The sequence below is a fragment of the Cydia pomonella genome, chromosome 14 (genome assembly GCF_033807575.1).
Source record: "Cydia pomonella isolate Wapato2018A chromosome 14, ilCydPomo1, whole genome shotgun sequence".
NCBI lineage: Eukaryota > Metazoa > Arthropoda > Insecta > Lepidoptera > Tortricidae > Cydia > Cydia pomonella.
In genome coordinates this window covers 19,119,573-19,137,194 of record NC_084716.1, presented here as the reverse complement: position 1 = coordinate 19,137,194, position 17,622 = coordinate 19,119,573, and the positions used below count along the sequence as shown (strand labels likewise).

The following is a 17,622-nucleotide window of genomic DNA, read 5'->3' as shown; positions in this document are numbered from 1 at the left end:
TATGAAAACTGAGGGCCTACCGCGATCCACGATCGACGTATTGCCTCCTTGTCACACTTACGTACGAATTTACAAGTGCGACAGAGAGGCAACTCGTCGAACGTGGTTCGCGGTAGGCCCTCTGTTTTATAAGATTTAATTTTAATAGGATTATAAACATAAAGTAACCATATGTCGAATTATTTATACAATAAAATGCTGGCAACACTAAATCATACGAATATGTAAAATATGTAGGTATAAAATTCAAAACGATCACGATATTGTACGCAAACTGTTATTAAACAAAACTATAATTAGGTACTATGATCATTTAACGGCAATGTATGACTTCGACTTAATTATGCAAGCTCGTATTTAAATCTTCGCTATATTTCAAAAGCTTCCTTAAACGCCTCATAATAGAGTCGATATTTCAAAAACACGCTGTTGATAAAGTGTTAAGATTCACGGCCCGATTCGAACTTTAAAATACGTCAAATATTTACAATAACAGTATACTTATTTATTTATTTATTAAGGTTTGCCAATAGGTGTAATACAAATACAATTGGAGTTAAATAATAACCATAAAAATCATACCGGAGTATTAACCCAATTATAGACAAACGCAACTTGCTAAAACAAAACAAAAAAAAAACTACAAGTATTAAGGTACAAGAAAGAAAAATGAAAAATAATACAGATGTAACTATTCAAGAACTAACCTCTAAGCTATGAGAAACTACATAGACTCCAAGAATACTACAATTTCATGTACCAACCTACTATAGAGGTAGGTTCATACAATTGCAGGAATTAAACAAAATGGACATAAAGGCGAAACACAGTGGACATCCAGTTAATTTGTCATAACAATGATTTCTATTTTAATACGTATTTTTTGTGTCAAACTATTTTTTTAATTAAAGAACAGAAAGAAATACCCATTATATACGTCTGCACAATACGTATACTATAACTAGCATAAATCTAAAATAGGCCCTTGAGGTTCTGTATCAAGGATGCTAGCGGCATTTCCTCGTTGTATCGCAATGCTGATACGTTGTGCGAGGAAGCCGCCAGTTCTTCAGCCACCAGTGTCAGTATCATATCCGATCCATATCGTATCTAGACCTAATATTTCACGTATATTAAAGTTCGAATCAGGCCGTCAGATTTCTGGCTCTTCAAAGTGTGTCAGGTGTGATAATTGTCTGTTATGGATTATTGGTATGTTATCTTTACCAATACCAGTGCCATTATGGCGATTAAAAATAATTGGTGAAGATTAAGTGTAATAATATAGAGTACCAATACAACATACCGATTTGTTGCAAATAAATGTTGCAATATGGTTTATTTAACATTTTATAAAGTTATGACGTCGAAAGCCTGATAAAACTAAACGACGAAGCTTAAGTGGATTAATTTCTTTGTATTCAGATTTATGATTATTCTGTATCTGTATAATGACATATGATTAAATAAATAAAAAAGTATGTGAGTGTCGTGGAACACTCAGTTGGAACGATGTATTTATTGATAAACTTAATACATTATTGATTAACCAATACAAAAAAAATCTTAATCGACAAAATAATATGTAATTATCGAAACTGCACGCAAAATTTCAAAAAACAGTTCAGAAATGCGTAATTTTTTTATACTACGTCGGTGGCAAGCAAGCATACGGCCCGCCTGATGGTAAGCAGCCTCCGTAGCCTATTTACGCCTGCAACTCCGGAGGAGCTACATGCGCGTTGCTGACCCTAAACCCGCCCCCCCTCATTGAGCTCTGGCAACCTTACTCACCGGCAGGAACACAACACTATGAGTAGGGTCTACCACACAAAGCGAGATTGACATTCACAATGCCCATACCTCTCTTTTGGACGTAGTTTAAGGACGTACCCGGGTCCAATAGTGTTATAGCGACTTAGGTGAAATTAGGCTACTTATTCTCAAAAAAATAATTAAAAAGTCGGTGAAATTAGGCTACTTATTCTCGAGAAAGAATTTAAATAAAAGACGGGGCCATCACGGAAAAATCTTACACATTTTTTCGCCTAGCCTCCATCCGCCAACCGTCCGATAAGGAAGGGACTTCATCCCAATAAATAAGGTTATAAAAGGAAATAAATATCCATACGTTTTATGGTAACTGGACTGTTAAAAGTACCCTCTTACGCCGCTTATTGGTCGCGATACAGGGCCAGGTAGTTCAGCTGTAATCATTGCGGCGACAATATTTTACACGCGAATTTTTGCAGTTTTTTTTAATACTACTTCAGTGGCAAAGATGCATACAGCAGTTTCTTTATTTAAAGATCGTGCCATTAACGAAGACGGCTGCCGTGACTCGTATTCTCATCTTAATAAAGGTTAGATTTGACAAATCTGCGTGTCATTGTGGATGACACGAACTATAGCTTTATTACGATAACAAGATAATACTAGAATGGCCGGTGACCTTTCATGTTATACACCTACTATCCTACTAAAATATTGTGGTATCACAAAACTATTTATAAACCAACATAATTTGACCTATGGATTTCAAACAATCATATCTAATCGTGGACTGGACTTATTCTGGTCAACTAAGTATACTGATTCATTCGCATAGCATTTTAAACGTCTTGGACTTTCAGTTCACAGACGTTTCTTTTTATATACTTTGTAGATCTTATCTCAATGCAGTAAGGTACATAAATGGTCATTAAGTGTACAAGGGTCAGACACGATACGTTCGAATGGAAAAGATCATCTCGTAAATTGACGCACACGTTTTCGCTCCGCGCTTAGTACGCAATCTATCTTGCTATAGGTTACGCTACTGGTAAATTCGACTTGTTAAGTGTGAACTCGTGACATGGCTACCTTTCTGAGAAGTGGCGATGTACTAATAAATACAGAGTGAGCTAACCAGTGGTGGTAATTGTAACAAATGATACATCAATGTTAGATGTATTTTTGTCCTGGAAAAGTCAAACTTAGCTAAATAAACAATTTTGTCCATAGATAAAATAATAATACAACTACAAAAATTATTAGAAATAATCGAAATGTACTTAACATAGATAACAATATTAAAAGAAGTAATGTAAAAATAAAAAACGTATCATCCCAAAAAAACATCTTGCATGTCAATGGGATAATAAAATATGCATACTTGTAATTAATCTATTTTGACCTTTCTTATGAATCCAAAAACTTGCTAAATGCCAGTACCTATGACATTTGCAAGTTCTTCTATACAAAAAAGGCAAAAATCTGACTGAATTTATGCTTTGGACGCCATCATTAGTAGTTTAAAATGTTTATAATTCAATAAATCTTTTTGCTTTAGTTACGAAATGAAGTTTTTGTTTTGCGAATTACATTTTAAAAGGTATTTTGTATGTCGTGTTTTATAATTTGTTTTTATCAAGTCTAGTATGGTATTTTAATATTTAATGTGACTAAGTGGCATTATAACATTTCAATTAATCAAAGCGTTAATTAGTCTCACGAGCCCGCCGCCAAAAAGCTGCTTAATTAAATTATATATTTTTAAATAAAAAAATGACAATAGCATGTATTGTCATTTTTTTATTTAAAAATATTATTTACATGAAATTTGGTATGAACATTGATGTAAAATATATCTGTCTGGTACTAGTTTTCACTTTTTAAATTACCCTATTTAAGTATCTAATTTCATCTAAATCGGTTCAACAAATCAGTAGTAACACTAACCCCCTTATTCATAAACGTCTACTAAAGTTAACAAGCCGCTAATAATCGTTTGTCCCTTTCCGACTGGTATGATAGAAAGGGAGAAACGATTATTAGCTGCTTGTCAACTTTAGTAGACGTCTATGAATAAGGGGGTAGGTAAATAAACTAAAATAAATATTATAAGGACATTTTACTCAAATTGATTAAGTCCCCCGGTAAGCTCAAGAAGGCTCATGTTCTGGGTAAATCAGGGCAACGATATATATAATATACAAATACTTAAATACATAGAAAACATTCATGACTCAGGAACATCTGTGCTCATCACACAAATAAATGCCCTTACCGGGATTCAAACCCAGGACCATCGGCTTCATAAACATTACGTCCTTAAACTACGTCCAAAAGAGAGGTGTGGACCTTGTGAATATCACCTCGCTTTGTGTGGTAGGGCACAGCACAGCGAATGTCATTCCAGATCTAGAGCAGAGCCCAACTGGGGAAGTACCTCCACCTTACAGAAAACCGCAGCCAAATAACACTAGACCCTACTCATAGTGTCTTGTTCCTGCCGGTACGGTTGCCAGAGCTCAACGAGGGTGCGGAGTGTTAAGGTCGGCAATGCGATGAAACTCTTTTGGAGTTGCAGGCGTCCATAGGCTACGGTCCGTATGCTTATTTGCCACCGACGTAGTATATAAAAAAATTAGTACATACAGACAGAGTTATACAGAAGAGTAGATTCCGCATTTATAATAGTAAGTAGGAATAAACAAGAAACTTAACCATTTATATATAAATTAAAATTAAATTAAAAATTATAAAATATACAGGTGTTTATAAAGTAGGGGATAGTGCTACCCGGTAAGCAAAATTTGCCTGTATTGAGCAACACCGCTCTTCCTTAATTTACAGATTGTCACACGAAAATTTAAGTAAGTCTAATAATATAAGATATGTATACAATTAAACTCACATATAACAATTGTTTATAGAACTAGGTAAGTATCGGGGTTGTCAGACATGCAGTAGTAAATAGTAAATAAAGGAATAATGGAGCCAGTAATTAATTGTGTGTGTGATATAAACGTTGATAGTTTACATTGCATTTAATGCTTATCGTTTACTATGGATATAATCATAAATCATCGACCTATAAAGGAAATAATTACTCATCCGGAACAAACTGCATTATTTGAATAAAACATAACCCAAGGCATAATCGTGCGAATCGTTAGACAAGCTAAGTCAGAAATGTCGTTAGATGAAAAAAGTTATATGTTGCTATAACAGTTAGGTTTAGATGAGACTTTTTGACCCTAAGAGTACTATTTGCATCATAATTTGTGGTAAAGACGGTCAACGCTTTCAAGATGAGCTATCTAACACAATAATGACGAAATACGTAAGCGCATTATAGTTTACAAAGTAATTGTATGTATATCTACTATATATTTGATACTTTTAAAAAAGGTTGTACAATTGAAACAACTTATGACACAAATAAGACCAATATAGGTATTAAATTCAATATTAGTCCGTTTTTTAAGGGGAAAAAGTACGCCAATTTTCTGTACAGCAATACCACTTAGTACGAATGTTATACACGTCCACCGAAGCCCAAAGCGACCGGGAGCCAGACTGAACTCCGCGACATGTGGGGGGGAGGGGGGGTCAAAGTATAGAGTTCCCGGCGCTCAGAAAAAAAATTCTGGTGGATTCGTTTGGACCTTTAAGTCAAGTTTGGTGTCGTTTTCAGATAATAAGATGATGCCCAGTTCATTCCCCATACCAGTTCTTTTAGGGTTCCATAGCAAAATATGACGCAATACTTAAAATAATAAACTTTTAGTAGTAACACAATGTAAACAAACCCTTATATTTTCATATTTTTGTATGAAACTTGGTTTGTAAAAAATACTATCCGAAAGCCCATCTAATGCAAATTATAAAAAAATTAACAATAAATAAACATTTAACTTTTTTCAGTGTAAAATAAAATAATTATTGTACATACCCTATATAGCCGCATAGAACGATTTATCTTCGAACTACTGGAACTTTTCATTTGTGCTTTTTAGCTATCACAACTGGTATCGTTGGATTCCTAGTAACGCCCAAAACACGAAACTATCGGTCGTAGAGTGTTAAAGTAGTGGAGGGGGGAAAGGAAGGCAATCAAAGATGGCGGAAGAGCAGTTTGGTTTTCACGCCATAAATTGATAAGTACTCCACCGATTTACAGAATTTAAATGTTTTCTTAAAGTTAATAATATGCTTCACGTTTCGTCCATATACATATTAGATGTATTTATTACAGTTGATGAGTTATGTAAAATGAAATATTAAAGTTTACAGACATTTATTTACAATTTCCTCCACAATTACATAGTTCTGTGCATTTGAGCTGGCGTTTGGAGCAATTACATTTGTTTCTGCAAGATTTCAAGCACCTACATCTAATCAACTCCAGGCATGCTTGAGCAGCCATAGGACTTTGGGTCCACAGTGGCACCCAAACTTCTCCTTCTTTCTGCCAACCCCATTCAGATGGGCAAGGAATATTCTGGTTTTTTATTAGGCACTGCCCCCAAACATAAACAGCCTGTAAAACTGCCCTTAAGGTATGTTGTTTGAGAGCAGCTTCAGTAGGAGGCAAATTATCGATTTGCCTGTCTTTTTTTGTAAATAAATTCTTGCGACACTCATTTACTGTCTCAGAGGGGCATGATCTGAAAAACAAATACTCTTAGATAAAGATCTTAGATAAAGGACAGGTCTCGCTGCACGCAAGTTCTGGATAAAAGTATATTTTAAATAAAATCGTTTTCTTACCTGTCATACATGGTAATAACAAATTTTTGAATTTCAGGGTCCGCTCTGTCATATTCCCCCCTATACAGTGCTTCAAACCCCCGTGTGACATTCGGATATGCTTTCCAAGCTTCAAACGCGGTTTTTTTCCCTCTTCCGTTAAAGGATGAGGTTGTGTCACATCCGGTGAAAGAATGAAATAAGGGCAAAACGTGTGTTCTTTCAGGGCCTGTAACAATAAAGAAGACCATTAATTTAGTATTAAATTTGATTGATCTTGTCATAAAATTGATTAGGGTACTAATAAGTCTGTTACCTAAACATGAAGATATAGTGTGACACGCCAGGTATTGGTGATTTCGTCCTGTTCCAATGTGCACCCATAGTTCTTCTAGGCCTTCTAGCTTTGGCACACAAGATATTGCTAGTACGACGACATCTGTGTCGACTGTTCTTAACATTACCTTGGAGTGCCCTTTCACAGCGTCAGCAAGATGAAGCATTATCCGTGTGTCCGCTTCTTCGTGATTGCACGGTGCCATATTCTCAGTCGGAGTGGTTTTACTAAGAGCTTCGGAGCCATCAGTTATGACGAATTCTTTACCCATTGGTAAGTCCATGTTTGTCCATGAACGAAAACTGACTGTACGAGTATGTATGTCGGTTGAGTGAGTGAAGTCGAATGAACGCGAATGGCGAAGATCATGACCCCGCCCCGCTGAGCGTCGCCGCGTCGCCCGCGCGCGATCAGTGAGACCGCGCTGCGGCTCTATTACGTATGTGCAACAATTAATTTATTTTACAATGAAAATAGTTAAATGTATATTTATTGTTAATGTTTTTATAATCTGCATTATATAGGCTTTCGGATAGTATTTTTTTAAAACCAAGTTTCATACAAAAATATGAAAATATAAGGGTTTGTTTACATTGTGTTACTTCTAAAAGTTTATTATTTTAAGTATTTCGTCATATTTTGCTATGGCACCCTAAAAGAACTGGTATGGGGAATGAACTGGGCATCATCTAGTTATCTGAAAACGATACCAAACTTGACTTAAAGGTCCAAACGAATCCACCAGAATTTTTTTTCTGAGCGCCGGCAACTTTGTACTTTGACCCCCCCTCCCCCCCACATGTCGCGGAGTTCAGTCTGGCTCCCGGTCGCTTTGGACTTTGGTGGACGTGTATAACATTCGTACTAAGTGGCATTGCTGTACTCCGGAAAATATATCTCTCCTTATACGAATTCCTCTTAAAAAACGGACTATATATAAACCAAATAAAAATGTCGCCGCGATGTAGGAATCGTCGTGCACGCATCAGCGCCATCTAATCTACGAAAAAGAAACTTAATCACGTGTAATGAACCTTTCAAGGACGGCATTTTCGCCGTGGAATATCGCCTTTTGAAACTAAATAGCGTGATGGTTGTATGTCAACCAAGTATCATGCTTAGTATGCAAAAAGTTCAAGTTGATAAACAAGACCAATTGCGGGTAGTTCAAAAACTCGCGCAGATACGTTGATATCAACTTTAGCCAGTTTTCTTCAAGGGGACAATGCCGCCCTCGAAAAATAGCAATTTGAATACTTAATTGCAAACGATTAAGTCACGTTTTCGTAAATAATAAATAAGTAAAAATCGATCGTGAATTTAAACGATGAGGATTCGGGCGCGGGCCCAGGCTTCTGACATTTCGTTTTCTATGACAGGTGACCGGTGAAAACTTTAGCGTCGGACGCCTCGGAATCAGGGTTCTAACCTGATATTTCGTAACTTTTTAGAAATGAAAGACCTATGAACACTAATATTGAAATAACTTTAGCATTTACTCACATTTCCCCCGGGTCACGAGAAGTATTTGACGTGTTGATGCAATAGATTTGGCGTTAATTCTGAGAGGTCATATTGTGCAGCGTGGTGTATTGCAGTTATTTGCCTTTGAAGCAGTTGACTTAACTGAACAAATATCTACACAGAAACCGCTGTTAGTCTATTTGTAATTTCCAGTGTCCTTTGAATATTTAATGTGACTGATGAACTGAAATAAATGTTATATATTGAGAAAAAGTGACCTAGGCCTCGAGTGCCCCAGGCTGGAATTGAACCAGCGTCCTCTGATATCGCGGCAGGTGCCTGAGCCATTCGGATACTGGACATTTTTTCTTAGTACATATATTTCAGTTAAAATTTATATAGTAGTTTCTACTTGAAATAAATACAAATTAAAATATATTTTTTATTTGTTCTAATACTTCTAATAGTATTGAGACTCGTAAGTTTCATTTTTAAATATTTTAAACGGATTATATCGCGTGTAATAAATTTAAAATACATCTCGACGTTTCGAACCCTTTACAGCGTTAGTGGTCAACGGGTGAAACGTCAGGACGTATTTTAAATACATTATATGCGATATGATTCGTTTAAATAGTAATATTTTATGAATACCTATCGCGGTAACCGGAGGCAATATTATTTGTAAAGTATTTAAAATTAGTAAAAGTTTAGTTTATTTCTGACGTTCTGCATAGTAACATGTTTTTACGTAAGTGTTTTTCTAAGCTGCATTTTTACTGACTCCATATTTTTCACGAATAGATTAAAAATAATAAAAAAAAAACATGCATCATAAGAGCTTAATATGTCAACTTCAATATCTCTAGAACCAATATTTTATTCAACTTTAGAAATCCAATTTATTGGTCACCTTAATGTCCTACTACATTTTGTGAATTTTAACAAATTCCACAGTACAGAGAAATATTTTGGTTTTTCCTTCATTATAAATACTACATTCTACATACTCTTTGTGGGTTATAGTATCGACTTCACCTTCACGGAAGGCCGTTAAAGTTAAAACGAGAGCAGTAGACGGCGCCAAGCTGTCTGGGAGCGAAAGGTCGACATAGCAGGGCTTTTACCTGTAATTGTTTTCGACACAAAGGCCGATTCTGATTTAACAATTTGTTAATATTTTGATATTGTTTTGATATGGCATGGTTCTCGCTGGTTGGTCCCTGTGCAAGCGCGTCATATTATCTTGAGATTAAGTACGCATTTTCATTGCAGTGTATGCCCGTGAGATGCACTGCGATTTGAGTCGAATGAGATACGATAAAAATAAGTTCTAGTTTAAATAAGTTCTCATCATTCATCATTCGTGTAATTACACGACTTACAGACTATATCTATATCTGCTTTTGTCAATTGACAAAAGCAGCTCGATTCGGGCAACCAATGTCACTTTGACGTTAGAAATATCGTAGGTAGATCTTATTGGGATCACAGCGGAATCGAAATAAACGTCACTTTCGACATGTCGTTTAGTTATCGATCTTTTAAAGATCTTTCCGAGATCTTAAATGCGTCTTAATCATTCTTCGAATCGGGCCGTTAGTTATTAATTTAGTTTAGTACTTGTACAGTTACTGTTATTCCCCTGTATATCTATGATGTAAATAAATTGTTAAATAAGAATCGGCTTCTAGTATTCTTTTTTTTTTTTTTATGTAATTTATGTTATTCCATAAACTTAATAAAGAACATCTTATAGTTTCATAGTTATGCAGATAAACTTAGTCACATGAGAATGTGGGAATCTCTGACCTTATGCTTATTATGCTAACTTGCTAAGAAGGTCATTGAATAGCACTAGTCAATGACTGTCGCAGTTTGCAAGCTTACGAATGTGCGTAATACTTCTCGCAGCAGTACTTAAGAATGAACGACGAGCTATTTAAAGAATAATAAGAATAAGAAAAAGCGGCCAAGTGCGAGTCGGACTCGCCCATGAAGGGTTCCGTGCCATTTATGACGTATTAAAAAAAACTACTTACTAGATCTCGTTCAAACCAATTTTCAGTGGAAGTTTGCATGGTAATGTATATCATATATTTTTTTTAGATTTTTCATTGTTATTTTAGAAGTTACGGGGGGGGGGGGGGGGGGGGACACATTTTACCACTTTGGAAGTGTCTCTCGCGCAAACTATTCGCGAATCTATAAGGGTTCAGTTTTTTGTCATTTGGCTACGGAACCCTAATAAAAACATACCCAACAAAGGCAGAAAAAAGGCGAAATGGATTCAATTTAGCATAATGCCAACGTAAAAGCCGGCGCTGGTCTTTCAATTTGATTGCTTGAGCTTCTTATTAAAAAGGCCTCTAAGTAAAAAAAGACACTTGTATCAAAAGTATCGTTATTTATAACATGGGGAGTTAAATATCAGATTGGAAATTGTATAACAAATCCTAAATAAAAACTAATATTCAATTGCTTATCGTAAAAATGAAACAAATCATACCTACTTGGAACGTAAAATGTTCCAATACAGAAACGTATCATTTTCTGCACACTTTTATAATAATGACTCTCTTTCAGATTATGACAAATGAAATAACTATTTCAACAGTTGTCTATCTTCAGCAAACTCAAGATTTCATACATTCATGTCTAAACTTTTTAGGTAATCTAATCTCCATATAACTCAAGTTTAACCCATTCAATATTTAATACATCGAAATCTACGCATTAATTATGAAATCTCAAGGTCATGTGCTTGTACATTAATTTGTTAATCGCAGAAACAATAGAAACACTTGGGTAACAGAGGCGGTGTCATTTCACAAACGGACAATGATTCTCACAAGAGTTAAAAAGTAAAAACAATTGCAAAACTTGACCAAAGAGCGGTTCTCATCTAAATACTTGCGTTTGAAATATGACAAGAGATAATGGTAGGTGGAGAGGGGGAGAAGAAGTGTTGGCCGAACTTTAATTAGAATTGAAAATATTAAAAATTAATCATTACAAATTGAACCGTAAACCGTAACGGACGGTTACATTTTACGGTTCAATTTGTAATGGTAATCTTTTAATATTTTCAATTCTAATTAACGTTCGGCCAATTCTGGGGAGAAGTTTAGGGCAAGCAATAGCAACGTTTAGGCTAATACGTCCGCACAGACAAGCAGCTGGCTTCTTAGCGTCTAGAGCATTCCGGCTACTTTCTAGGATACACGGTGGGCGCACTGAAGGTGATTTGTGTGGTGGGTCGCTAGGTGCCTCGGTCAATTGCTAGTAGGCATGTTGACGAGATGTCACTTTCAAAAATATCTCTAAAACCAACTGTTTCTTGACCCATATAGTTATACGGTTTTCATAATGTACTATCCTTGGTCCTAAACTTTAAAATTTAACAGAGACTTTGTTAAACAATAACGTCGTGTGAGCAGCTGACAATAACACATAGTTCTAACTTTTTTGCGTGAAAACAATTGAATGTCATTGGCCAGTGGAGATATCATTGTGTTACATAATTGACGGCGTTTTTAATTGTAGTTTTTAATTAAATTGATGTATTAATTGCTACTTCGCTACCAGCATAACAATTGTATTTTAGTGTTTACTTTCACTAAGACAATTTCAATAATATAGCTACTCGTATAGCCATTTTTATGTTTTTATGGATACATCTGAGGAAAGCATAACCTGTCATCCCCAGATCTAGAATAACGCTTACGCTTAAAGATGATAGAATTGTGAAAAAGGGAAGCCGTCACGTATACCTACAGGTACAGTGAAATTTAATCGGAGATCAGAGGGCTTACCGCGAACCACGTTCGACGTGTTTCCTCCCTGTCACTCTTAGCTACGAATTTACAAGTGCAATAGAGAGGCAACACGTCGAACGTGGTTCGCGGTAGGCCCTATGGACTCAATGTTTCTAATTCAGTCATCGATGGCGATCACATTTATGTAGCACTAATACAATTCTAAGTTGCGTTTTATCCTACCTATTTTTTAAATAGAAATTAAATTGTAATTGTAATTTATTGACACTAAACTGAAATGTCACCCTATATATTTCTGGTCGGGCTTTACAAAAAGCTGCATTTAGAAGACACAGTGGATGGTACCTTAGAATGTACCGGTTGAAAAGCAAATTATTCACACAATCACATTTTAATTCTGAATTCAATACTTACAATGACACTTGACATCTTGTACCTTCTTCTTTTAAAATATGGCCTCCATCAAATCTATGAAGATTTTGCCAATGTCAAGTGTCGTTGTTCAGTCGTAACTTTTAAGTGTGCTCGTAGAGCATGACGCTATTCGATAGTTGCTTTTAGTAAATAAATAACTGGACTTTACTAAAAGCCACGATGGATTGCCGGGTGTTGGTTAAAACATGGTTAAACGCGTTTCATTCATTCATTCATTCATTCATTCAACATTAATGAGTAAAACACAAAAGTTTTTTGGCTTCGCCATCTTGAATCTCAACGACAACCCATCTTGGACCTACATTCTAGACCTATGCTGTCATCAATCGTTGTCTATCATCACATCTATAGTTGGTCAAACCAATTTGTCAGTAAATAAGAACAATAAAAACTATACTCATCCTTTTCTTTTGGATGCTAGTACTAGTGTAAGACAAAGATAGTATGACTCCCTCTGTCTATGTTTGAAATGAGATAGCCCTTTGACAAACTATAGAAGCCCTACTTTAAGCATCAGTAAACGTACACATTTACCGCTTTAACGTCTATAGATTTTTCAGTATGAATAAAAATAACAGATTTATTGGATACTCTAAAAAAAGGGTTTTTTGTAGGCCTCGAGTAAAATATTTCGTAACTTTGATTTACGTAGTTTACAAATACGACAAGTTCGTGACTTGTCGGTATTGACCAAAACTTCTAAAAGTTGTTATTTTAACTAGTTTGATTCGTCGTAGAAAGTAAATTATTAGGTGCATCGTGGCCCGGTAGTTTTTAATTGATGATAGTTATGATCATTTGAGAAAAAACTAAACTGTAGTATACGATGAAATAAACTATACAGTAAGTTACATACCTCATAAGCTACGTCATATCTGTGTAATGTACATGTATGGAGGATTAAAATATGTGGAGTGTTTTGTTATGTAATATGTTATAGCTTGTGAAGAATGCGAATTGTTGACGGCCGGTCTGAACTAGTTAGAACCTTGCCTTTGAATCCGATGGTCCCGGGTTCAAATCCTGGTAAGGGCATTTATTTGTGTGATGAACACGGATATTTGTTCCGGAGTTATGGGTGTTTTCTATGTATTTTAGTATTTATAAATATATATTATATATATCGTTGTTTAGGTACGTACAACACAAGCCTTATTGAGTTTACTGTCTTCTTAGTCAATTTGTGTAATTATGTCCTATAATATTTATTTATTTATTTATATTACTATAGAGAGCGGGAAACGAAGGGTTGCAGGCCAAGTAGATATAGACGGATAGAGATACGCGGCCGCAACGCCGTTTCTCGCCAATATTTGTATAGTACTTTTCAAAAACTTGCAACAAAAAAAATTGACAATTTGTTTTTTTTCGTAAGTTTACACAGCTAAAAATAAATTACGAATCTAGTACTATCTGATGAATTTTTGCTTGAATGCTACGTGTCACAATTTGACGTTTAAAAACAAAAGAAGGTTGCTTTACAGACATAGGTGTGTAAGGCTATGTGAAATTCCTTTACATATCTTCACTCATCGCACCGGATACGTAGTATTTCCGGACCTAATTTGAAGTAGGGTCAAGGAGGGAACAGTGGCTCGGTAGAAAAAAGCCGGGTACAGTGGCTCACTCAACCTAATTTCAACACAAGAGAGGCAATATTTCCGCCTTGACCCTAAGTCATGACAAAATTTTATTGCAAGTTTAAGAAAAGATATATTTCTAGTGACCAGTGACAGGTTCTTTTGATGCGTTTGTTTACGCCACTGTTGATGATAACACATATTATCTTTTGGCACTTCATTATGAAGAACTTTCACTTTATACTATCGCTTATATTTCAAAACATACACGCGTCAATTGCGCTTACGCATACTACGCTTGGCATTATCTGCTAATTTCACGCCGCTCAAGTCTTGGTTCATAGTGCATAGGTATATAGCATTTAACCTGTCACTTTTCTCGGTTTACATATATTTCGATGATAGTGTGAGACACAGACAGACACACCATCATCGAAATCAAAGAGAATTTGAAATAGAGTTGTATTGTCAAAGGAAATATTGTAGCGACGTAAATTTACTGCCATCTTTCGATACATCATTAAAACTTTTAGAACGCCATTTGACTTTGATCCTTATTCTTTCACTGATATGTGTTCAATTTGTTAAATATCAAAAAGTGGCGCCATCTTACCGGGCACTACCTAAAGGTTATGGCGCCATCCCTCGAAACTATGCTACTATACCTTTGACCTTTGATCTGTTAGAAGCCAAGAAGGCTTGCGTTGTGGGTACTCAGACAACAATATATATACAAATACTTAAATACATAGAAAACATCCATGACTCAGGAACAAATATCTGTGCTTATCATACAAATAAATGCCCTTACCGGGATTTGAACCCAGGACCATCGGCTTCATAAGCAGTGTCACTACCCACTAGGCCAGACCGGTCGTCGACATACATTCAATCCCTGACAGAGGCAGAAAAGTAAACCACAAAAAAAAGCACCTGCATACAATTCAATGGCATCAAAATAATTATTTACAATTATATGCCACTTATTCAATTAGCAAATATAAAAATACTAAGCTCTTCATTATTGTAATTATTGATTGTACAGCTTAACGTCAAAGTAACAAAGTTGTGTTTATACAACATTATTGAGGTATATAAGAAGGTTAACCATAACTATAGTATGCCGATGTCCAAATATGTTATTTGTACAACTAATTCATAATGAATACACAAATAAACCTCTCTAAGTATATAATTATCAGTTAAGCCCTTTTGTACACAAAACGTCAATAATTAGCGATAGCACTCAAATATAACCTTTTTATCTATTCAATAAATGCATTATTACTAATTATCACTCCACAATTTGTATGTCATATTATTTGTATGTAAAAAGGGTCAAATATAATTGGCAATACAGATTTCAAAAAGGGCACAGTTCATTATAATTTCTTTGATAGATATAATCTAAGGTTGATGAAAACATAATTGATATATTATTACCAGTACCTTGACTTCATATGGTATGACTAACGAAACTTATACTTATATATTGCATGTATGTTTAGGGCCATATGTAAAAAGATTGATGAACAGTCGCTATAAGATATATTGGACTTAAAGTATGTGAAAAAGCACTTAATCGCCTTGACAATAGAGGCGTGTTCAGATATTATGAGCGCCTTGATCGCTCCGATATATCTATTGGCGACTAAACCTGTTAATCGTACTAATTGTACAATCAAGGTTAAGATATCCAAAAATATGTACACTTAACATTAATACTATGGCATAATATACTCGTATTACCACATTTCAATGATTCATGGCATTTAAGTCGTGTGTACATATTTATGCTAAACATATGCACAGACTAAAGCTTGACCCTATCATAATACTTTGCGAAGATAATGTACAAGCTTATGGCTACTCTTATAGTGAAAACTTCAAAACCATCTACAAAAGCGGTTTGGGTAAAAAAAATATTTTTCTCTATGAACACAATAAAATATTTTAATGGCCATTAAAGCCTAATTTTCTTGCTAGAAAGTTTGAATGTGCCTCTTTTATACGCAGCTTAGCATAAAAGCTTTATTATAAAAGGCTTAAAGGAAACTAAAATATACCAAAATCGTTAACTGTCCATAAATAAAGCACCCGTTAGTTTTTGGCCCATTTGTTTACTATTACAGTGTGTAAAACTATCATTCACTAACAAAATTGGTCAGTTTTTCGGTAAAGATGTTCTTTACCTTAAAGTCAAGGTACTGATGCGCTTGCGCACCGCAATGTTATGGTGTGATGCAACGATTAGGTTGGAAGGCTGTGAGAATCATCGTCGCCACATAGTCATTACCAGCACCTTTAGTATTATGGAACACTTGGATTTTATCAGACTACGAGCCAACAAGAAGATTATTCAAAATATTGTGATCTGTGTCTATAATTTGACGCACTTTGATTAGAAAATTGTGGAGTCAGTGATAATGTAAAAAACAAAGCTTAATTCATTTTATGTATGCAGAAATTGTAGAAAATAGCTGATGGATGCCTCAAAATGGCGTGTTCAAGAACGGTCTTTTATTGTTGAGTTGAGCCTTTTAGGGTTCCTGCTTATTTGTTTTATGAAACTTTAAAAAAAAAACGATTAAAATCCGCGATTATACATGCACATATTGCATAGACTGCATAATAGATTTTCGATTTATTTGATACTTTGCTAAGGTAAGGAAACACCGTCTATCAGGTAAAACTCTACAAGCTCTTTAATCGCTTTTAACTCTAGTGTTTGTACACAAACTCCACTTACAGAAGGTCGGTAGAGCAAAAACGAAGCTCTTCCTTTCTGATTGTGTCTGAGCGATGTACGTATCCAAATACGAGAGTCCCTGTTTTATGACGGTATTCCCAACCAAAAAATGTTTATTCCGGTCTTGTCCCCATTTTTAAGATAGGTAAGTATTTATTTTAAGAGCTATCCTTAAAACCCTAGATTAGGCCTATCTGATTAAATTACTGTATTTACCTATTTTGTGGTTAATAACGTTTAGAGGTGGAACAAAGTTTCAAAATAAAACAAAAAATTAAATTACCAAGTGGGTCTTACGAGATAATCGACTGACTTTAAAAATAACTCCTTTTAAATATGTGACCAGTTTTAATAGAAAACAAACCTGACTTACCTATTTAAAACATATTATACAAATTATCAAATTATTAAATTATGCAAATAGATTTAATTTAGTCGTTTTATTTCCATTCTAATTCCTATGACATGCTAAAAACCGATAAAGATGTTTTTTCGTTCATCACTTAGCCAACTAAAGTCTGTTAATCTTTTCGTTCTAAAATATACCTATTTTTAGAAATTTCTGGTATTGAGATATTTTTACGAAACCTGCTTTCATTCTCCGTATTGTTCTTCCACATACCTGTAAAAAAATACATACATATATTAGAATTTAAACAACATAATAGCATAGTAAAGTAAGCTTTTGACGTATAACTCCAGTTTAAACTAAAATAAGTCACCAGGATATATATGTCTTAAAATCAGTGTTATTCTTTATTT

The 17,622-nt window shown here is 35.0% G+C and overlaps 2 protein-coding genes across 3 annotated transcripts in view; both read right to left on the bottom strand.

Moving 5' to 3' along the window:
• The window catches only part of LOC133525154 (mucin-2-like), a 115,014-nt gene that overhangs the window by 43,523 nt on the left and 53,869 nt on the right, over positions 1-17,622 (bottom strand).
• Positions 6,048-7,369, bottom strand: LOC133525110 (uncharacterized). 2 transcript variants are annotated; one of them, XM_061861362.1, is made up of 3 exons: positions 6,833-7,369; positions 6,538-6,745; positions 6,048-6,434 (listed from the first exon to the last, which is right to left on the bottom strand). In XM_061861362.1, the coding sequence occupies exons 1-3, from the start codon at positions 7,134-7,136 to the stop codon at positions 6,065-6,067; spliced, it is 882 nt and encodes a 293-aa protein (XP_061717346.1). In that variant the 5' UTR covers positions 7,137-7,369; the 3' UTR covers positions 6,048-6,064. The 2 variants fall into 2 exon arrangements, with proteins under 2 accessions (XP_061717346.1, XP_061717344.1); XM_061861360.1 differs by having other exon boundaries at positions 6,538-7,369.